Raw genomic sequence first — 24551 nt, 5'->3', positions numbered from 1 at the left:
GCAGAGCGTCCCTGGTTCGCGCCCAGGTCGGACGAGGGGACGGATGTAAAGGGATACTTTGGAACAGATTTCCACAATTTTTATCACTTGGAGCTGATTTGCTGTACTTTGTTTTATGTCCAGCAATAAAACATAAAAAATAAATGTAAATGTTTACTTAGAAAAGTTAAAATTTCACCCCTCCGCTGGTTGGACATAAAATCATCCGTGGGCCAAATTCGGCCAATGGGCCACCAGTTGGGGAACCCTGTTGAAGCATGTCTGTCATTCACCATGTCCATAAGAGCATTATTCATTTTTACATTTTGTCCATTAGCAGACACTTGTCCAGAGCGACATACAGTCAGGACTTTCAACTAAGGCAAGTAAGACAACCCAGTCATTATTCATGTAAATAAGGTAATTTCAACAAACATCATTTCCATTTTTTCTTTCTTTATTTCAATAGATTTTACACTATCTTGCTGTAACATAAAATAGCACAAACTATACTCACAAAGAAAACAGAAAAATGGTTACATCAAAACTAATAAACCAATGAGTCTTGTCTTTTTCTCTATATATATTTTTTGTAAAGTAGATGGGATACTGCATTTCTGATGACAAAGCAGTCTCAATTCATTACCTGGGTAATATTCAATAGTGAACACCGTAGCGAAACGTTTTGCAACATTAAACAAAAACAAGCGTTTCTTATTGGACAAGTTCAGTTAGCCCCTTCCCGTTTCAGCACATTTGCTTCCTTGTGAATACGACCCTGGCTGAAGTCCTTTTAGGGACCATTCAGCATAGCATGACGGCCACAACCCTCATCGTCAAGCTCTCTACAAGGACAGAATAGGGCCCTGTTCCAATACTTTAACAAAATGCATCATTGCTTTCCCCCTTCCTTGAAGAAATACCTAATCTGCCATGGCTGGATTAGAGAAAGCCATATGATAGAACTGTTGCTTAAATTTAACAAATTGTGTTAGATCAGTAAGTAAGGAAGGGTGTGTTATTAAAGTATTCTAAATGGGGCTTAGGACACGACTGCTTTCTGTACAGCAGTTGATCCTTTTGACCTCACCTTTTAAAAACGCCCAAAAATACTAAACTTAAAACGATATATAATTTGTGTATGAATAAAAATAGTAAAGTTTTTAGCGTTATATATATATATGTACATACACACACACACAACAGTTCAAAAGTTTGGGGTCTTAGAAATGTCCTTGTTTTTGAAAGAAAAACACATTTTTTTGTCCATTAAAATAACATAAAATTGATCAGAAATACAGTGTAGACATTGTTGTAAATGACTTCTTTTTATGGAATATCTACATAGGCATATTACATTATTACATACATGGAACATGTGTTCCAATGGCACGTTGTTAGCTAATCCAAGTTTATAATTTTAAAGGCTAATTGATCATTAGAAAACCCTTTTGCAATTATATTAGCACAGCTGAAAACTGTTGTTCTGATTAAAGAAGCAATACAACTGGCCTTCTTTAGACTTGTTGTGTATCTGGAGCATCAGCATTTGTGGGTTCGATTACAGGCTCAAAATTGCCAGAAACAAAGACCTTCTTCTGAAACTCGTCAGTCTATTCCTGTTCTGAGAAATGAAGGCTATTACATGTGAGAAATTTCCAAGAAACTGAAGATCTCGTACAACGCTGTGTACTACTCCCTTCACAGAACAGCACAAACTGTCTCTAACCAGAATAGAAAGAGGAGTGGGAGGCCCCAGTGTACAACTGAGCATGAGGACAAGAACATTAGTGTGTCTAGTTTGAGAAACAGATGCCTCAAGTCCTCAACTGGCAGCTTCATTAAATAGTACCCGCAAAACCCCAGTCTTACCGTCAACAGTGAAGAGGCAACTCCGGGATGCTGGCCTTCTAGGCAGAGTTGCAAAGAAAAAGCCATATCTGACTGGCCAATAAAAAGGAAAGATGAAGATGAGCAAAATAACAGACACTGGACAGAGGAACTCTGCCTAGAAGTCCAGCATTCCGGAGTCGCCTTTAAAACTGTTGACTTTGAGGCTGGTGTTTTGTGGGTTCTATTTAATGAAGCTGCCAGTTGAGGACTTGTGAGGCGTCTGTTTTTCAAACTAGACACGAATGTACTTGTCCTCTTTCTCAGTTGTGCACCGGGGCCTCCCACTCTTTTTCTTCTTTCAAAAACAAGAACATTTCTAAGTTACTCCAAACTTTTAGTCTGTGTGTGTGTGTGTGTATATATATATATATATATATATATATATAAACGCAAAAGTCTTCAGTAGAGACTAGTTTATAGCCTTCAAAAGTTTTTTTAACAGCTCTGGAACATAAAACCTTAAGCACGATGGACTAACGATAAGGCAAAGTGTTTGGATAAGCTGTCTGCTCAGCTGACCCAAGTGCTTATATATTTTTCTCTTACCATCAAGTCAGTCAATGTCAACCCATTTAATTTCAATCCAAGAACAACTTGGATTTTTGTCTCATGTGCAGACTATCTTTTGTGTTTTTCAGTATAACTAGAAACATTCAGTAAATTATTGTTTATTAATAAAAACTTTTTTCCATGCAAGATGCTCAAAGGTTATTTCTCTGATACAAACAGGTAGTGACTATTATATAGAATTACTGGTGTATAGTAACTTTGCAAATTTCATTAGGTATGGCATCGGTAATAATGAAATGTTTTACTTTACCGGAAGAAGTGCAATCCTTAACTGATGATAAACAATTTAACAAACTACATTCATAAATATTTTTCCATTGGTGTGCATGAAACCAGTGGTCCTTTCTCAGGGGAAAAGTTGTACATCTTAACTATTCAATTAATAGATAATTTGTTATAATTTCATTCTAAATAACATTGGTAACTTTATCTATTACATCTTAAGTGTTAAAGTTACACCTTTAGAGGCTGCTAAGGAAAATTGTCATAATCATGACAAATAAGAAATGTTGAAATCTGCTTTACAATCTAGTGTTGTGTGCAGTGTTCTAGAAAAAAAAGTCAACTTAATGATTACATAATTTACAAAAATACAGAACTCTAGTAATTGCAACTTTATGTTGCCACAGCAACAACTTAATATCATGAAATACTAGAGTGAAAAGTACATATTTAAATCATTTTTTTGGTAAAATTTCACCTATACAATTAACATTCTTATTTTCTTTTTTTTTGTTGAACAATAAGCAATTCTAAAGCCTTGTTCATTACTGTAATGCGATGAACTGTGTTGATGACAAGACAAGGGAGCTCCAGTAGCTTTCTATTGGTGGCTTTTTAAGACTCCACCCCCTTGCTTCAGATCTGCATCTCATTGGCTGACCAAAGAGAGACGACCTTGTAGGTATGCACAGCGCAATAAATTACATTCATTTCAAAATAGAATAGGTTACATCATTCTGACTCATTTGACAAAACATTAAAATACGATAAGTTACCCAAAAAAATACCTTCGTTCACCTTCCACCAAAGATTACATTAAAACTGTAACTTCTTAGAAGAAAATCTCAGTGAAAGTGAACAAAAATAAACAAAAAACGAAATACTAAGACCAGTGCCTTATTATTTTTTAACCAAAGGTGTCTCGTTGTGGATTGTCTGTTGATCAAGCGCCATGAAAATGTCATGATTCTGATCCTTTTTGTTGAACACACATACACAAGGAAAATAATTGGTTGTGTAGTGTCGAGAAGTGTGATTTAGAGTTGAAATACATACATCTCATAAACCATTAGGTAATAATGTGGAGGTTGGTTTAAAACAATGCTAGTACACAATTAACTATATCATGGCATAAAATAACAGACTGTTCTGGTGACACACTTATCTTGATGCTTAACATCATAAAACAAATTGAAATAAATGTGAATACATTGCTGCTACAACCATGATTATAAACTCTCAAAGTAAGAAACATGTTACATACATTACACATAAGTCACAATTTCCTGTATTCTCAATCACTTTTTTCAATATAAACTACTAAAAACCTATGGTAAGAACAAAATATTACATCATGAAATGTTTAACAAACATTCTACCAAGCTATCTTGGTTAGTTTATATATATATATTCTATTCAGAAAGTTATTTTTTGTTGTGTTAAATATATGTTTACAATAACACTAGGGTACTGCTTTAACCATGGCCTCTGCATGAAAAGTGAATTGTCTTTTCTCTAAATAGGTCAACATACTATTGGGAACTTTGCTTGAACCATCCTTTAATATATTCTTATTTTTTCTTTGACAAAGTATGTATCTCCAGATGCTTGTTTTAAAGTTAAAGGATTTTTAGGCACTTCTACAGTTTTTCTCAAATAGAAACAGGATTCTCGGTGATAGCAGGGTGACGACTGACAGTCACAGATAGCCCTCCAGTCAATGACTTCACGTCATCACACGACGATGACTAGCATCTTTGAATGCACCTTTTTGAGTCGTAGCACTTGTTTCACCCCTCGCCGATCTCACCCTTATCCCTCCTTCTAGCCCCACTCCCCAAAAGGCCTCGTCCCTGTGGTCTTGACTTTGGGGCCTCTGGTGGACTTACAGTCGAGTCGGTCTGTTCCAGTCTGCTGGCAGAATCCATGGCTTGGCCCATCAGGCTGAGGCTCTCTCCCGCTGTATGCTTTCGGCCACCCGCAAGCTTTTGTTAAGCCCGTGGCACACAAACCGGGGCAATATAGGCTAGTAGCACTCCCTGATGCCAGGTATAACTCTCCCCAACACCAACCCCTCTGAGTCTCCCACCCAACCTCTCACACACACACACACACACACACAACCCAAATGTCAGCACCCATCCAAAAGTAAAACTGAAATTTAACGAAGGAGAAGAAATCGATATTCTAGGTTCTTTTTTCCCCAGACGTGCACAAAAACGAGGCCCGACCGCACGTTTTGGCCACGAAGCTGTTCCACGTCTGTTCCCTTGCAGATCGACTCCAATCGCTTCTGTCCGTTAGTCTGTCAGTCGCGATGACTTTCGTTTGGCAAGCCGTTGGTTTTCCAGAGATTAAATGTTGGCAAATGGTTCATATGGAGTGCATACCACACCATTTTAAAGGGGTGGTGGTGATGGGGTGGGGGCACACGTTCAAACCATCATTAAGAGGACAGTCATTGAGTAAGCATGTCTTCTTTCCTAACATTTGTCTTTTTAAAATAATTAGAACAAACAAAAAGTAAAACAATCCCTTCTAGCTTGATCTGGAGCGCCAGTTGCAACCAGGGGCTTCTCTGTGACTCTCCTGTTTAAAACAATGAAGCACTTTTGACAATAAGCACTAGTTCTCTTATAGTGCAAATAAGAGTGTTTTCAAAGGGTGAACATTTGTGCAGATCGAGGTTCTGTTTTGAAAACAAAATATAAAAAAGGACCCATATTACTTTAACAGAGAAAACAATCGTTAAAATGAACTCATCACCAACTCTCCACTAAGTGTATGTAGTTCAGTACATATTCTTTTTTGTCATAATTTTCATGGCAATAGTTTCCTAGCAATACATTTACATATTTTTGTTGTGTGTATCATCTTACACCAGCACTCAAGTCTTATGGTTAATTGGTAGTATTACACTCTTAGCATGCAGGTTGTTGAAGGGGAAGGTAGTATGTACAGAAAAAGGGCTGTTTTGGGCTTGGCAGTGCAGCTTCTTGACACTGCATTTCCTTCCTGACAGTTACTTCAGGATGATCTGTGGGAGAGGTGAAGAAAAATGGAGAACAAAACCATCAGTTCATTGCCTAAACCTTTTCAACTGATAGGCTCCATCTCATTTAATCTTTCCGTGATTCCTCACATCTGATCCCCTCACCTTCTTCTCAACCATATTGGAGAAGAACCAAGTTTCCTCTGACTTTCTCCAATGCGAGTAGAGGATGCAAGGAATCCAGGAAAGATTGAGCAAGAGACAGATTGTCTTCATAGGGTGGCTAAAAAGCCAATCCCTAACATACACTACATGACAAAGTAAGTGGACACCTGCTAGTCGAACATCTCATTCCAAAATCATGGACATTAATATTGAGTTGGTCCCCCCAATTGCTGCTACAACAGCCCCCACTCTTCTGGGAAGGCTTTCCAATAGATGTTGGAACATTGGAAGCAAGTCCCCGCAGCATTCAGCCACAAGAGCATTGGTGAGGTCAGGCACGGATGTTGGGCGATTAGGCCTGGCTTTGCAGTCCGCGTTCCATCGAACACCTTTAACATCCCAAAGGTGTTTGATGGGGTTGAGGTCACACTGATCTCGACAAACCATTTCTGTATGGACCTCGCTTCGTGCAAGTTTCCTCTGACTTTCTCCAATGCGAGTAGAGAGGATGCAAGGAATCCAGGAAAGATTGAGCAAGAGACAGATTGTCATGCTGAAACAGGAAAGGGCCTTCCCCAAACTGTTGCCACAAAGTTGGAAGCACAGAATCGTCTAGAATGTCATGGTGTTGTAGCGTTAAGATCTCCCTTCACTGGAACTAAGGGGCCTAGCCCGAACCATGAAAACTGCCCCAGACAATTATTCCTCCTCCACCAAACTTTACAGTTGGCACTATGTATTTGGCAGGTAGCATTTTACTGGGATAATTAAAACCAGATTAGTCCAATGGCGGCGAGCATTACACTACTCCAACTGACACTTGGCATTGTGCATGGTGATCTTAGGCTTGAGTGAGGCAGCTCGGCCATGGAAACCCAGTTCATGAAGCTCCAGACGAATAGTTCCTGTGCTGACATTGCTTCCAGAGGCAATTTGGAACTTGGTAGTGACGGGTGCAACCGAGGAGAGACGGTTCTGTGAGCTTGAATAGCCTGAATGGCTCCAAGACGTTCCACTTCACAATAACAGCACTTCCAGTTGATCAGGGCAACTAACAGAGCAGAAATTTGACAAACTTACTTGTTGGAAAGATGGCATCCTATGAAAAGTCACTGAGCTCTTCAGTAAGGCCATTCTAATGCCAATGTTTGTCTATGGAGATTACATGGCTGTGTGCTTGATTTTATACACTTGTCAGCAAAGGGTGTGGCGGAAATAGCCAAATCCACTCATTTGAAGGGGTGTGCACATACTTTGTATATATAGCGTGTGTATGCAATGTCGATCCTGCAAGCTCATAACAAGTCCTTTTAATGACACGAGTGGAGTCATTTGACTTGAAGAAAAAAAAAAAGCTGAATGTTATATTGATGTTGTGTGATGCCCCGTTGGCTCCTAGTTGCTTACTTGCCTCCACCCCCCCAGGCACTTGCGTAGATCCAAGAATACTAGATGGGTGTAAGTAATATAAGAGGAAAAGGTCGAGCTACACCTATCCAATTCTTTCAAATATACAAAATAGGTCAACTGTTTAGGTGGTAGGGTCTAGGGGACGTTTTTGGACAGGGCCACAGAAAGCAAATTATTGGCTTATCATGGCAGTGAAAGGCCTCAGAAAGCAGACCGATACAGTAGATGAGCTGGCTGATGCATAGAGGACCACAATGATGTGTTGTACCAGCTACAGCATTGAAATATAATGATTTTTCCCCCTTTTAGGCATTTTATTTCCATGCGTTACAGGCCAATGCTAGCAAAGGCAAAAGGTCACTTCACACACTGGCACAGTTAACTGGCAAACTGCCTGAATGACCATGACAAGCGTTCTAATCACCTGTACATGCACACTGAACATGTGTAATGAATGCATGAAAAATGATCATAAGTGTTCAAGGGTGGAGATGCTTGCATGCTTGGAAATGGAATACACAGACGTCACTGATGAGGACAGCAGTAACAACAGCAAATCAGATAATCAGTCATTTGGAGTGAGTGAATGGGCCATGATAGACAGAAAAAAGGAAATGACAGGTCAGGGGTGGATGCCTGACTGACAATAAAATAAAAGCAAACATCAGAATATGTTGTTGGAATAAAATGTGTGTGACACTGATTGCACTGTTTGTTTTTTTGTGCTTCGGATGGAACTTTACATAAATCCTTACTGCAGACAGCAGACATTGTACAATCATCCTGCAGATATGTGAACCAATGTTTACTCTAACTACTTATTCTAACCAATGTGACAAAACCACCACTAGTGTATCTCGGTGTATTTCCCAATTCAGCCAGAAGAGGGCGCCCCCACATCCGTGTCAGGGCAGTGAGAGGCTTGACCTGCAGGTACTTATGATCAAGACTATTGTCTGTGGGGCTGACGCCAATTAGTCGACCTGTCGATTGTTTGGTAGTTAGGCTGTTGGTCGAGAGGTAACAAATATACACTACCGGTCAAAATATTTAAAACACCTACTCATTGTACAACAATAGTGTAGACATCAAAACTATGAAATAGCACACATGGAATCATGTAGTAACCAAAAAAAGTGTTAAACAAAATCAAAATATATTTTATATTTGAGATTCTTCAAATAGCCACCCTTTGCCTTGACAGCTTTGCACACTCTTGGCATTCTCTCAACCAGCTTCATGAGGTAGTCACCTGCAATGCATTTCAATAAACAGGTGTGCCTTGTTAAAAAGTTAATTTGTGGAATTTCTTTCCTTCTTAATGCGTTTGAGCCAATCAGTTAGGTAGGGGTGGTATTTTTGGTAAAAGACCAAGTCAGAAACCTTCTGTCCAAAAATGATGCAGAAAAATCTATCCATGATTTGTCACTTCTAGATTAGACTACTGCAATGCTCTACTTTCCGGCTTCCCGGATAAAGCACTAAAAACTTCAGTTAGTGCTAAATACGTCTGCTAGAATCCTGACTAGAACCAAAACATTTGATCATATTACTCCAGTGCTAGCCTCTCTACACTGGCTTCCTGTCAAGGCTAGGGCTGATTTCAAGGTTTTACTGCTAACCTACAAAGCATTACATGGGCTTGCTCCTACCCATCTTTCCAATTTAGTCCTGCCGTACATACCTACAAGTACGCTATGGTCACAAGACGCAGGCCTCCTTACTGTCCCTAGAACTTCTAAGCAAACAGCTGGAGACCGGGCTTTCTCCTATTGAGCTCCATTTTTATGGAATGGTCTGCCTATCCATGTGAGAGACGCAGACTCATTCTCAACCTTTGTCTTTATTGAAGGCTCATCTCTTCAGTAGGTCCTATGATTGACTGTAGTCTGGAAAAGGGGTGTGAGGGTGACCGGAAAGGCACTGGAGCAACGAACCGCCCTTGCTCTCTCTGCCTGGCCGGAAACCCTCGCTCCACTGGGATTCTCTGCCTCTAACCCTATTACGGGGCTGAGTCACTGGCTTACTGGTGCTCTTCCATGCCGTCCCAAAGAAGGGGTGCGTCACTTGAGTGGGTTGAGTCACTGACGTGATCTTCCTGTCCGGGTTGGCGCCCCCCTTGGGTTTGTGCCGTGGGGGAGGTCTTCGTGGGCTATACTCGGCCTTGTCTCAGGGTAGTAGGTTAGTGGTTGAAGATATCCCTCTAGTGGTGGGGGCTGTGCCTTAGCAAAGTGAGTTGGGTTATATTCTGCCTGTTTGGCCCTGTCCGGGGGCATCTATGGACAGGGCCACAGTGTCTCCCGACCCATCCTGTCTCAGCCTCCAAGTATTTATGCTTCAATAGTTTGTGTGTCAGGGGACTAGGGACAGTCTATTATGTCTGGAGTATTTCTCATGTCTTATCCAGTGTCCTGTCTGAATATTCTCTCTCTCTTCCCCCCCAGGTTTTTTAACTAATTAAACAACAAAGAATATGATCCACATGATCAGTCACTTTGTGTAAAATAAAAAGTGGTTAATGTGAAAGCAAGCAGTTTGCATACGAATCACGTAGGCCACCTATTTTGGATTCAAAACGGCGAATTTCGCCGAAAGGTTTGCATCCCTGCCAAGTTAATTTTATGGCAAAAACAACTAATAAGCAAAGAAAAATGACAGTCCATCAATACTTTAAGACATGAAGGTCAGTCAACGCGGAACATTTCAAGAACTTTGAATGTGCAGTTGCAAAAACCTTCAAGCGTTATGGGTCATACGTAAATGCCAACAAAACCGAAAAAAATGCTTCACAGAGTTCAAGTAACAGACACATCTCAACTAGGGATGCAAGATATATCGGTGAACATATCGGAATCGGCTAAAAATGGCAACATCAGTATTGGCCCGATGTATAATTTAACACCAATGTTAAATATCCATGTCAAAGCTACCGTGCACAGCATATAACCTATTTACATGACGTAATAACGTCACGCCAAATTTTGCTCTACACGTGCAACACAGCATTCCTAACCTAGCCCACAATGTCTGCTGTGTGGATCGAGCAGCCAACAAGTCGAGCAGTCATTTGAAAGAGTTTAAACATTTCAGCGAGACAACTCAAAAGGGCATAATCCATTAAAGCCAAGATAATGGTATTCATTGCCCTTGACCATCAACTGTTCTCTGTCGTGGGTGATGTTGGCATTTGCCGACTGGTCGAGCACAGGTACACACTACCAAGTGCGCTATTGGTCAGATATTGCCCTACCGGAGTTACACAGGAATAGTCCCACTGTTATTAGCTTCATGACATACATACTATGGAACGCCGTTTGGGTCTTTGCGTGTCAAAAAAGATACAGTAGCACTGTCAAAGCTGTACAAAAAAAGTCTGCAAACACCAGCCACAAACGATGTGTTTACAATGCCGCGTTGGAAATAAAGCATAATTTGTTCGACCGCAACTTTTGGGGTAGCTATCTTTAGCTTGATAACTAGCTAGAACCAATACAACCAGCCTGAAAACAATGACCAGTAGAAACTATCTACTAAAGTATCTTTGACGCAAAGACCCAAACGGCGTTCCATAGAAATCGTGGTTGAGAATGAAATGACTAAACAAATGAACAACAAAACAGCACAGCAAGTAAGTGAAAGAAACAGGTTTTGATGATGTTTTACTGGTAATGGGGACATACGTAAATGCCAACAAAATAACTTGTTGGTCAGTGTGGTGTGTGTGTAACCTTTATTTAACTAGGCAAGTCAGTTAAGAACAAATTCTTATTTACAAAAACCCTAACCCCAATCACAGCTGGATGTGATACAGCCTGAATTTGAACCAGGGACTGTAGTGACACCTCTTGCACCGAGATGCAGTGCCTTAGACCGCTGCGTTCATGTGGGTGTGTTTTAACTATTTAACTGTACTAGAATGTTTAAAAGGCCGCTAAAATTTTAAATATTGCTTATTGGTATCACTTTTTTTGGCAAGGAAAATATCAGATATCAACCAAATATGTCATATCGGTGCATCACTAATCTCAACTGTTCCGACTGTTCTGTGTGAATCAGGCCTTCATGGTCGAATTGCTGCAAAGAAACCACTACTAAAGGACAGCAATAAGAAGAAATTACTTGCTTGGGCCAAGAAACTCGAGGAATGGACATTAGACCGGTGGAAATCTGTCCTTTGGTCTGTCTGGTAAGTCCAAATTTGAGATTTTTGGTTCCAACCGCCGTGTCTTTGTGAAACGCAGAGTAGGTGAATGGATGATTTTTTTCATGTGTGGTTCCCACCGTGAAGCATGGAGGAAGTGTGATGGTATGTGGGCGCTTTGCTGGTGACACTGTCAGTGATTTACTTAGAATTCAAGGCACAGTTAACCAGCATGGCTCCCACAGCATTCTGCAGCGATTTGCCATTTCACATCATTTGTTTTTCAACAGGACAATAACCCAACACACCTCCAGGCTGTGTATGGGCTATTTGACCAAGAAGGAGAGTGATGGAATGCTGCATCAGATGACCTGGACTCCACAATCACCCAACATTGAGATTGTTTGGGATGGGTTGGCCCGCAGTGTGAAGAAAAAGCAGCCAACAAGTGCTCAGCATTTTCCAGGTAAAGCTGGTTGAGAGAATGCCAAGAGTGTGCAAAGGTTTGATTTGTTTAACAATTTTTTTGGTTACTACATGATTCCATATGTTTTACTTATATAGTTTTGATGTCTTCACTATTATTCTACAATGTAGAAAATAGTAAAAATAAATAAAAACCCTTGAATAAGTAGGTGTGTCCAAACTTGACTGGTACTGTATATCACCAGTAGTACATTTACCGTTAATTCCTATCATTTCTAATCTACAATGTTTGTTACTTTGTTATGGTAATTTCTGTTAATGCATTCAATATCATTATTCCAGTCTTCTCGTTATCACAACCTATTATACACTTGCCAGAAACAAGTTATGTTTAATTTCATTCCATTTACCCATTTTTTTCAATTGAGTTATTGTCTTGTTTGGACCGCTCCTGTCAATGTTGAGAGTAAGGTCGCGCACACATAGAAGTTGGCCTAAAGAATACCTGGCCTGCACGCAAATGTAGTCATATACATGTGCCCATTTGGGGATCTGATAGTATTTCTGATTGGCTTAACACACCACCACTAATGACCTGTGGAGCTTCTCAAAGTAATGTGTTCTTGAGCTCAAACAGCAAGCAAACAAAGTCTGTTTTTACATCCATTGAGAATTACAATTGTTCCTCAATGTATTTGAAAAATCTTCCCAGCTCCCTACCTTTTCAATAATCACTCAAAATTGCATGCTCTGATTCAGTGGAAACGTAATTAAATAGGTCTACCTGATTACTTCTTATCAGTGCTGGAGTTCGACTGAAATAAGTTCCGGTACTCATTTTGTGTGCTGGTACTCTTTATATTTAGGAGATCCACAATACCTTTTAGCTAATGTTCTATAAAAGGAACAGGAGCTCAAGCAGTAGAAAATGTGAGGTGTCGGTACTCAGCCCCAGTGAGCTCCTGCCCAAGTCAAGCACTGCTTCTTATCCCTTGCGCAAATAGCCTACAACTGTGTCTGTCCTGTGCTCACTGGCATGGGAAACTGAGGGCCCAGAATATTTTATACAATGTTTCAAGTTAGCTAGTGCAACCTTCAGCCTGAATCCAAGTTAATAGTTGATACAATGTTTCAAGTTAGTTGCAGTCAGGCCATCTGTAGCCAATGTGATTTATAGGATATTATTTTATTTTTTTTAAATCGGGATATTTTGTACCTGCAGTCTGTAATGGTTTTATTCGTTGGCTTTATGTAGGCTATTTTTACATCGTTGGCAATGGCAATAGAAGTTACTTTCAGTTTATCATTTTCATTTGGATTCGGATAGAATTTTGATTAACCCCAAGACAATGACTTTGACAGTGACTGTTTCACGAAAATGTGCATATGAAAACCATAACTGGCAAGCAGAATGGTAGAGATGTTAAGATAAATTGGCATTCCACATGAAAAAAAGGTCAGTGTAGCCCATTACCGGCAACTTCAGGAGAATAATGGCAGAATCTGCAAAAGCCAGCAGGAGGAGAATAGGGTCAGCTAAGTTTTTTTTTTTTTACTCTTTCTTATTGGTATATTAACACATTTACCGCCTGGTGATTCGAAGGTAATCATTAAAAAGATTTTCTCCCTGGTCATGGTCCAAAAATAGAACAATATCAAGGAAATTGCTAGTCATGAATGATAAATAGCAAGTGGGACTGAGTTTTGAGGAAAAGGGTAGAGAGACATATGCGTAATAGTAGGCCTACAATAATAAAACATTACAGGTAGCAATAATAGGTAATGTGCTAGTAATAATACTAGTGTGGTTGGTCATACAAAAATAAATAAAAATACATTTTCATCCATTTTGAATTCAGGCTGTAAAAACAAAATGTGGAATAAGTCAAGGAGTATAAATACTTTCTGAACTAGTATGTGTAAGAGTGTATTTTCTGGTCCATTTTTTGACCAAATAAAGCCTGGGATTGAATGTGTAATGATGTGAAAACTAACAGAAAACCAACCATCACTTTCTCTCAATATAAATCAATGAGGGAACAGTGTGAAATAATGATGATTCACCGACAACCGGAAGTCTTGATGATCATGGATCGACGTCATCCGTCCAATACATTTATGGGAAAGCTCACTGACCACAGATGTAAATCAAATCTCATCAAGCCTGTAACGTGGCCACCGCTCAAGGCCTTTCTAAGTGGGGTTAATGGGAGGACTGCTTGGTTTGCTGAGGGCGCTCCACCTGGCAGTGCGCTGTAATTGTCAGGTTTAAAAGGAGTAGTGTGTGTGTGTGTGTGTGTGTGTGCGCGTCACCCGACTTCCGCACCAAACTGCACCTTCCCGGCCCCTGCTGACACAGAGCCATGCGTCTAACTAGTAACTGTGCTTATCTGGAGCCATTTTAGGCCTTTCCGGAGACGTCCTTCCTGTCTCTTGTAACACTAATATAGCAGACATGTCCACCCTGGATCGACACTTTCCTCAAGGCTTTCGTCCTCACCCATCACCGCCAAGCAGAAGAGGAAGTCAGAGAGTGAAGCTGTGTTTGCTGACAGGAGCCAACATGGTGGATGGAGATGGAGTGGCTAGGTTTTTTTAGGTGGTGTATGTGCGTGCGTGTCACGAAACACACAGGTGATGTATGTTTCTAACGCAAGTGAAGATGGAAACTCGACCACGTAAAGTGGATGAAAAACAACATGCATGCAAAACAAAACCTAGCATCTAATGAAACACAAGACAACAACTATTATTTGCAAATGTGAGAGCTCTGAATAAGTGCTTCACTGGGTCATTGTGAAACATGCCCAATAAATTACTAAACATATACTTGTACAAACGTACAGTAGTCTTCTGAAATAATAGTCAACACATTCTGACACCTGTGGCAGACATTGCAATACCACAGTAGCAGACTAGAGCATGAATGAGTTGGGACAATACAATTTGAATTTAATTGAAGGACGTGGAGGTTGGGCTCAGCCATAGAGTTGGATAGAGGGCACACAAAGAAATTGACTAGTTCAATTGAAATTATAGAAGATGAGCTCTATGGTCATCAAGCACTTATTTAGAGCTCTGGGACTGGATGAAAAAGCTTTAAAATGAGCAAACCTGATTGGCTGGTGCTGCTGCTGCGTAGGGGACACTTGTGACAGGAGTTGTTGTTGCAGAGATAGTAGCAGGCGTAGCACTGTACATCATGGGTACTTTTTCAGGAAGGGGGGGGGGGCATGGAAGCAATGAACAGGTAGGCAGTGTGATAACAATGGCAACAGGTGTTGATTGTTTGGTTGTTGTTTTTGGGCATGATGCATATTACAGAGGGGCGAGCCATCGTTAGGTTAGCCCAGCGGAAGGTGTGCGCATCACAATGCAAAAGCGAGAGAAAGCATGGGAGAAAAAAAAAGAGGAGAAAAAGCTGAATTACAATCACAAGTAAGGAAATTTGGACCCACAATCAGTTGTTCCCAGAGGACTGAGTGAGATATGATGAGTGGTATTATAAGATTGAGATTAACTAGAAAACAATTAGAGCCCCATCAAGATCGAGAGCTTTTCTACCAATTGTGTTCACCCTCTATCTATTTTTCTCTGGGATCAACACAGCACAGTAAAAAGCACAATATCTACTTTTCAACAAACAATTCATTTGGAATGCCATTTTTTTTATACTAGTAATACTGATAATGTTAAGAATAACACTTCACATTTCATAATTAGGGTAGAAGACAGTAAGTAGCAAAGTAACAAAATATATTACATCCTAATTGAGAATCATCTCTTACAGGTGAGTTCAAATTGACATGTAAGGACTTTGCATTACTTTGTGGCGCTTTTCAGTAGAAACAATCATGCACTCTAGCCCAATGTTCTACAACCGTGCCGCTCACTGTGTCACAACATCCATGAACTTTGTGTCACCTGTAATCGCTTACATCTCCCGGCCTGTTCCCGCTCTCCCCCCAATTTAAAGAGGCTCCATGGTGAAGTTTCCCCTAGGTACAGATCTAGGATCAGCTTCTCCTCCCCCAATCCTAACCTTAAACATTAGTGGGGACCCAAGATCAGAGTCTAGGGGCAACTTCACCCTATTCCTTTAAAAGCATAGTGAGAATGAAAAAGGGAAAGGAAGGAACCTACCAAGGCTGCTAGCTGGAGTCATGCACAAGACTGACCCTGTGTGATCATGCAGTGGAAGAGAGTGAACAGAGGGTTAATAAGGGGAGGAGAAAAACATGTTAAAGAGGAGACAGAGATTTTGGCTGTAGCCTGGTTCCAAATCGGTTTGTACGGTATGGCATGCCATTGACCATAGGAGTTGGCAAGCGAGCACAAACAGATCTGGGACCAGGCTAGAGATTTTGGTAGCTAGCTATATAAACAACATGCCTTTAAACAAATTTCACAAGCCTGCAATTGGTATGAATGCACTGTGCAGTTTGACTCCATTTGTAGTCTTATGCCATACATTATGCCACACATCTGGCCGTGATTGGGAGTCCCATAGGGCGGTGCACAATTGGCCCAGCGTCGTCCAAGTTTGGCCGGGGTAGGCCGTCATTGCAAATAAGAATTTGTCTTAACTGACTTACCTAGTTAAATAAAGGTTCAATTCAACAAAACAAAAAAACAAACAAAAAAAGTCTGGTCTGTAAATAAATCATGAAAAAAATATGTTCTGGGGGGGTGGGAAGGTAAGATCACACATACTACAAATTAAACTTTTTAAGTGTCAGAGGTTTATTAGCCTCAGATATGTGTGTGCCATCTTGCCAACTCCTATGGTCTCTGTCACAGCAGACACATGGTGTGACAATGGCAATAAGAGCTGGCAAGACGGCACACACATTTCTGGGATCAGGCTAGAGAAGGTTAGGGGCTGGATGCTTGAACCATGCAGTGAGAACGAATCAGACCTGGGTTCAAATAGTATGTCTTCTTTCAAATTACTTTATGCGTTGGATCTGGAGTGCCAGATGGGCAGCGTTTGCACTTTTGGTTCAATAAAGCACAGCTAGAATATTCCAAGAGAAATTGTTATTAATTGAACCCATGTGTGGTGTGTACACAGCATTCTGAACATGCTTCCTACACTGGGAAAGGAGAGGAAGGGTGTAAAGGCCATGGAGGATGATAACACTAAAGAAAGGAGTAGGTAGGGAGGGATAGGGGATTAGGGGAAGGTAGTCTCATCCACAAGAGGCTTAAAGGGATAGTTCGGGATTTTGGCAATGAATTCCTTTATTTACTTCTCCAGAGTGAGATGAACTCATGGATACCATTTGTATGTCTCTGCGTCCAGTATGAAGGAAGTTAGAGGTAGTTTTGCGAGCCAATTCCAATTGCAATCTTTGAACAGGGCCCATAACAACTTGAGGAATAACGGTTGATCACACTGTTGGTTTAAAGAGAGACTGGCCTCAAACTTTTGGAGAAAATATGGGGAATATCCCATTTCCTCACAAGCTCACCTGGTGAAACCTTTTAAGGGTTATATACTTGAACTTTGCCCTTTGATGCTTTTATGGGGAAACGGAAAGTTAGGGAAGCTCTATCCAGCTTGTGTCTACATGCTACATGGGTGTGTATCTGTGTACCTAAATGTGTATAGGGGTGTGTGTGTGTGTGTGTGTGTGTGTGCCTACATGCGTGTCTGTGTGCAGGTACATGTGCATGTGTTGTGGGCAGGTGTACTCCCTACCTGTGGGAAAGCCACAGAAAGCCGTCTGCTGCTGCAGCTGTGCGTTGGCCAAGGCCTGCTGGTAGTGCAACATACTGGGGTGAAAGAGCGAGCTGGCCCCGTTGCTCTTCTCAAGTGCTTGTCTCTTTGGTAGGGGCTGCAGGCAGCCGTGGGGGAACGCCTGTACAGGAGGGACGAGGAGACGTTAGATACAACGAGGCGGAGGCCTCAAAAATGACTACATTCATATGACTATTCTCTATACTATCACACTGCTTCTCTGGGTCTTTTGTGGCTACTAGCTACAAAACAGCACAAAGTTACAACAGAGAAGTCACAATGGCAACTTGGGTTTAAATAACCACATGGGGACAATAAAGGAACTACACATGATATCTAGCAAGGCAATTATAAAACAATGATTTACAGTAACAAACAAATTGATACTTGGGAATTAACATTCTCATTGTTGTTATACGATCAATCAATGTAAAGCATACTAAAATAATAACTACAATAATCATATTGGTGGATATTAATTGCATAATAAAAAATACTTGGACATTTAAAACAGCAAAAAGCCAAATTAAAATTATTGTGAGTTGCTACAGTACATTAAAGAAGCTACATGCAAAGCAAAAGGTGAAAGGTCAAAGTACCAGTTCTACAGTTGCCTCGAGGGGTCGCTTCATTGCTTTGGCAGTCGACTGAGTCTTTAAATAGCAGGCAGCGAGCACATGATGGCAGTGGGCCAATGGGAGTCAAGCGTATTAACATACAGGTAACAGCAAGCAGAGGTGCGTCATGGGGGACAGCATTGCATTGTGGATAGGTGAGAAGGAAAAACAAAACAAAATAATCTGAATGCAGTATACCACATACAAAACAATAGGCATGCACATAAACAAAAAATAGTTTGCTGTTTGTTTAAAGAAACATATCACTAAAGTTCTGAATTAGTACAAAAGCAAAAAAAGCATCTACTATACCTTTGGTTAAAAAGTTTAATAAATACAAAGATTTTCAAATGCACTTATGAAGTAAACAAACTATTTGGATTGCACTTATTAGTTCTGTAAAGCTAGTTACGTCTTTACAAGTAAATCAGTTATCTAATCAATCTATGTATCAACATATGTTGGGGTATTATTGATAAACAATTGACATTCAGTTGGGCCAAATCCTAACTTGAGATCTGTGCGCATAATTTTTCATAAATCTCCATTTGAAATCGTGATTTACGTGAAAGTTTGAGTTGTGTACACAGATCTAAAAAAAGGTAGGATTCGGCCTCTTCTGTAAACACACTTGTACACTATCTGCTGTATGGAATATTGTTGGCTCTGTTTTTGGTGCTTTGGTGTGACTGGCCACCATGACAGAATAGGTGAGTGCAACAACCATTTCTCACCGAAAAACCCTAGTCTTTGCTCTAGCCCTTACTATTGTGTTCATAGAGCTGAAAGGACTGGATAGGTGAAAGCAATAGGAAACATATTAGAGGGCTAGGATGGAACCATCACCATCGCATAAACCTATCCAGTTCTTTTAGATATGGGAAAACAAAAAAACAAGGGGCTAAGGGAATGGGCTACCAGGGACTAGATGTTCTCAGCAAGTGAGAGTTTCTGATCAATGTACAATGGAGAATCATTGTTGAATCAAGTATTGTTGATTGGACAATGAAGGACCACATGTCTTGTTGATTGGAATTATTAGCTTTTACAATAAAAGCAGTGCAATTTGGAACCAATGCCCATTTTAGAGACCATTATGACCAATGGTTTGATAGAAGATGCCCTATGGCAGACAATGGTAGAATGGACAATGTTTTGGCATCCGGTCGGTCACATCCATTTCAGTCATGGGGTAAAATAAAATCTGATTTAGGTGGTAAAAACAAAACTATTATTTTTCTTTCCATAACTACACTAATAAATGAGTGAACCCGAATGTGTAACTTGTTAGTGTGTGGTTAATGGGCAACTTTGTAACAATATTTGTTATTAGGAAAGTCATCACAAAATGTGGAGCTCTGTTTATTCTACATTCCTCTTTGATTCTACAGTAAAAATATATATATATTTGCTCAATGCAATAACATTTGAAGAAGAGAAAAAACTGACGTTTTTTAGCAAGGCTTCTGAATGAAACCAATCGATGACATTGCACAAAGGTAACATCGATGGGACAACCAAGGCACTTATGATTACTAGGCCATGCACAAGCCTTTGCTTTATGTGTAGGATAATACTAAGATTATTCGGTAACACTTTACATTAATGTACCTTTTATAAAGATAGATATTTTATAAAGTGTTACCGATCATTCCAAATGAATACACCTCAGATTCCGTGTTAGATTTAGACTGAAATGTTATGTTAATGGAAGCAAACGGAAGGGAGGGAAACATGACAGCATTCAACTTGCGATACAACAGGCTATGGAAGGCAGAAATGGAGCTAAATTAAATCAAATGACACCTCAGTGTAACTGTATAGTCTAAAACTCAACACATAACAGGTAGAGGTTAGATCCTGCTGTTTATAATCTTATGTACTATAAACTTGGTTCTGTCTGGGGTATATTTCCAGATTAACAAATCTTTGGGTAATGTAAGCTCATGATACATGTATTGTTGGTACAGTTGTGGGCACTAAAAAGTTACACAATCCATGAGCAACATGGCACTTGGTCTCCTTTTGATAGTTTGTCACAAAAAAAACTGTACTATGGTACAACTTTTCAGTTCCCGTAACTGTATCTAACTTAGGACAAGAGTCTGGTCGAGTGGTTAACCCTCTCGCTTCCGGAACCATACGCTTCCCCCTTCGGGAGGGATCTCGTTTTTTTCTCCTGCTAATATCCTAAAAATAATTAAATATACGCAGGTTCTCCTTTATAAAAAACTAACACAGTATCTAATTTACTGTACCTTGTGCCAGTACATTGTAATGGCTGTATAGTACATTATACATTTATTCAGAGGATTGCAATGGGGAAATGCTCCCATAGAGCTGACTAAAAAGCTCTTTGTCCTCCGGTAAACCATAAGCCCTGTCGCCCCAATATCTTATCTAAGGTCACACCAGCTTAAGGAAACAAAGCGCGAGTTGTCATTAACTCATAATCATGTCTTCTGCACTGGATGACGTGTGTTTTCCTATTGTTTGTGTCCTTTTTCTTTTAAACTCTAACTGTGCTCGAGTCATCTTTTCACCCAGTATCAGTGGAGGTGCGTGCGGTTGGGGTTTTAGAGAGCAAGCAGCGATGGAGGAGCAAGTTGATGAGACGAAAAGCATGCTGGACGATGCCATGGAATCAGACAGCAGCGCGAGAGCAGTGACGGCAGTGTGAGTGGCAGCGGGCAAGACAGAGCCAAGTCTACTCATTCAACAGCCACTGACTCGGACCAATGTTGACACAGAGTATAGAGAGGGGGGAGGGAGGGTCACAGCCAAGTGAAAGTCCTATTACCAAAACCTGCCTGCCTCTCTGCCTGCCTGCCTCTCTGCCTGCCTGAAGGGGGAGGGTCCAATAATGATGGAGTGGATCAATGACCAACCAGAGCCCTAATGTCAGTTTGGCCTCACATTCTCACCCATCTCTCTTGATTCAATTTGTACTGATCTGCAGAGAGCTACACTTATCATTGAGAGGAGGGCGGGCATTGTCTTTGTTTGTATGATCAAGGGCGAATAAAAGAGCTCCTAGCCTGAAGCTAATAATAGACTACGTCCCAAACGGCACTCTATTCCCAAACGGCACTCTATTCCCTATATAGTCCACTACTTTTGAACAGAGGGCTCTGGTAAAAAGTAGTGCACGATATAGGGAATAGAAACCATTTGGGATGGGTCCTGGTCAAAAGTAGTGCACTATATAGGGAATAGGGTACCATTTGGGACACAACCATAAACTGTTGTGGTCGTGATATACATTCGCTTTACCTTATCTAAAGCCTGATAACTATAGAGCCTATACAATGACCTGAGTGTGGGTTGAGTGGTCACATTTATGTGAATTGTATAGAAGCGTCCATAATAGTATTCTAGGAAGGTGGTATATCAACTGTATGGAAAAATAAAGCAGTGCTCCACATTTTATGTACTTGTGTTCTTTTCTAGATGTAAGATTCTAGTGTGTGTACTTTACCAAACTAGTTGTCTATAGTTGATTACATATTATAAACATTAGAAATGATATTTTTTGATCTGGAACTTTGTCAGGTATGCTGTCTGACATTGCTGGGGCTACAAAAGTCTTGTAACTTTCCCAAAAGTCCAAGGTTTTCCAGAAATTACAGTTCAAGGATTCCCTCCTGACTTCAGGAATATTTCAACCAGGATTTCTGGAAAACCAGGGAATTTGGAAAAGTTAGCAGATTTCTGAAACCTACTTTAGTGCGTGTGCTGTGCTCACTACTCTACAGGCTGTGAGGGTGGCGGAGGGTCTCACCATGGCAGCAGCTTGCGCGGCCACAGCCGTCTGGTTGGCCTGATGCTGCGCAGCCTTGATCTTGGCCTGCAGGTGGGCCGGCGGGTGGAAGTACTTGCACTTCTCCCGGGAGCAGCGTGACTTGATGTAGTCCATGCACACGGTCACAGTGTTGTCGCTAGTGTCAATCATAGGGCTGTCGCTGGGGTGAGCGAAGCGGCAGTCCGTCTCGCCACGCGCGCAGTTGCCCCGCTGGAACTCCCGGCACACCTGGGAAGGAGGGTGGGGTGCACACGGACAAACAGACATGCACACGTACATACATGGACAGACACATGCATAATCACACACACACACAAATAGACAGACATGCACAGTGACAGACAGACACAAATATTAGCTTAATATATCATACAATATAATACACATACCAATAACATATCAACAACTTATCATTATGTTTATAACTATGGACTGAATAATGTACAGACAGATGTTAATCTATTCAAAGCCTGGGCGTAGTCAATCAGAGGGGGCTTCACTCACAGCCTGGGATGTAAAACATAACACCGCACACTCACTAAGTGTGGGGAGAGCACGCACGCGCACGCAAACACACACACACGCAAAGACACACAAAGCATGGAGAGAACACACACAAACATGCAGAAGGCGGTAAACAGTCTCACTTAGTGTGGGAGTATCCCCATTCCTCAGTGGAACATGGCCTCTCATTAGCAACCACATCGCTCTGTTGCTAAGTGACGGTACTTTGAGGAAAACACACAATACACCTACACTCCCAGGTCTGTCTGTGCTTGCCATCCTTCCAAGGCTATTCTTTGTTTTCATTAACTTGGTGCTTTGTTGTGGTATAAACAAACCCCCCATTGAAATAATCTCATCTATCTTAAGTAGATTTTTAAAATATCTATATTTTTTATTTAACTAGTCAGTTTAAGAACAAATTATTATTTACAATGACAGCCTAGGAACAGTGGCCTTGTTCAGGGGCAGAACGACAGCTCGGGGATTCGATCCACCAACCTTTTGGTTACTGGTCGAACACTCTAACCACTGGGCTACCTGCCGCCCCGTTAATCAACGGTGAGGTATAGTATTCTGTTGGTCAGCGCTCAAGTTCTTAAAGTGATCTATTCTTTTAAAGTAAAGGTGTGTGGAAAGGGAGTATGTAAAATATAAGTTTTACATCTATGATGGTTAGGACTAGGGAAAATAAGATCTGTGATAAGGGGTAACTTCCACATCAACCTAGGTGGATAAGGATGGTGTCGTAAGGTAATTATGGAGAGGCTTTCCCAACCCGCTCGAAGGGCAAACTCTTGATTCCTCGTATCGTGACTGCTCAGAGGCCGGCTCTCCTATCTCCTGGTATTGTACTTGGTTAGTTTGTGATGTCTCCTAACTGCTAATATACTTCGATATACTATGACTTCTGGTATTGTTATTGGTTGGTGGTGGTGTACCTCCAGCTTGTCCGTGCGTAGAAGCTTCTGGTTGGAGGAGGAACTCTGCATTGAGCAGGGAGGGCTTCCAGGGACGATGATACTCTGGGTGCTGGGCTGGAGCATCTCGGTGGGCATCATGCCCATGCTGTGGGTCATGTGGGTCAGGTAGGGAGCGTAGCTCAGCCCCGGGCTGGAGCCCAGCCCCTGGCTAATAGGAAACGACTGCTACCGAGAAATAGGGGGCGAGATGGGGGGAAAGATGGGAAACCGAGAAGGACAGAAATGTTAAAGAGGTGAGAGAGAGAGAGACGGCAGGGGGAGAGAAAGGCAGAGAGAGAAGAGGTTGGATGGAGGAAGAGAAAGGGAGAGACCCCAAAAGTTATAGAGTAAGAAGAGCGAGAGAAAAGAGGGGAGAGAAATAAACAAATTGTACACATCAGGAGTAGTAATGCCTAGTAGTCCGTTACTCACCATGGTAGGCTGCATGGTCGTGCCAGGGAACATGAAAGGCATCTGTTGAGCCAACATGGCTGCTGCAGTCTTCTGTTGAATGAGGTTGTTGCGGCCGTTGATCTCCAGCTGGGTCTTCAGGTGGGCCGGGGGGTGGAGGTACTTGCAGTTCTCTCGCGTACATCGGCCCTGAAAAAAAATACAATTAAAAAAATATGGTCATATGGCCAGAGGTTAAGGAATATGGTCAGAGGTGAGGCATATGCAGACATTCTTCAATACATTGAATACTGAGGGGCACATTGATATTCACAGCTGATGCTTTTGCAGCGGCTAATGGGGATCCTAATATCAAATGACGAGGAGTTGGGCGTATTGGCCTCAGCAGGCCGGTGGGGCTGCGAGTAGCAAGCTCAGAGGTTTGCGCTTGATGGCTAGCTGCTTCAATAAAGGATTTAACACCTTACAATGTGTGGCTTTGGCTTCAACGTGTGTTAGCAAGATAATGACGCCAGAGATAGAACAAGGCGCCAGATGCTTCACCAGATGTATAAATCTGAAGCATCCGGTATCCATCTCCTGCTGTTGAAATGCCTCACCTCAACACCACCAGGCAGTAAGGGAAGAGCAGTGACCCAATTAGCTGAGCATCAACGCCCCAGTCACAGGTATATGCTGAAATAGGACAACCTCCCTACCAGTCCACTGACAAAC

At 41.3% G+C, this 24551-nt stretch overlaps 1 protein-coding gene across 15 annotated transcripts in view; it reads right to left on the bottom strand.

The window, feature by feature from the left end:
* Positions 1-2524: 2524 nt before the first annotated feature.
* The window catches only part of LOC110495966 (muscleblind-like protein 2a), a 73729-nt gene continuing 51702 nt past the window's right edge, over positions 2525-24551 (bottom strand). For 2 of the 15 annotated variants that reach the window (XM_021571522.2, XM_021571521.2), the window contains exons 3-9: positions 23859-24026; positions 23406-23612; positions 21940-22188; positions 18141-18194; positions 17503-17662; positions 15942-15977; positions 2525-5701 (exon numbers count right to left, since the gene is read on the bottom strand). In XM_021571522.2, the coding sequence (XP_021427197.2) occupies positions 5586-5701; positions 15942-15977; positions 17503-17662; positions 18141-18194; positions 21940-22188; positions 23406-23612; positions 23859-24026 (990 nt within the window). In that variant the 3' untranslated portion in view covers positions 2525-5585. The other 13 variants (XM_021571524.2, XM_021571525.2, XM_021571523.2 and 10 more) reach the window with 13 other exon arrangements.

The sequence above is a fragment of the Oncorhynchus mykiss genome, chromosome 18 (genome assembly GCF_013265735.2).
Source record: "Oncorhynchus mykiss isolate Arlee chromosome 18, USDA_OmykA_1.1, whole genome shotgun sequence".
Taxonomy (NCBI): Eukaryota; Metazoa; Chordata; class Actinopteri; order Salmoniformes; family Salmonidae; genus Oncorhynchus; species Oncorhynchus mykiss.
This window is presented reverse-complemented; position numbering and strand designations above follow the sequence as displayed.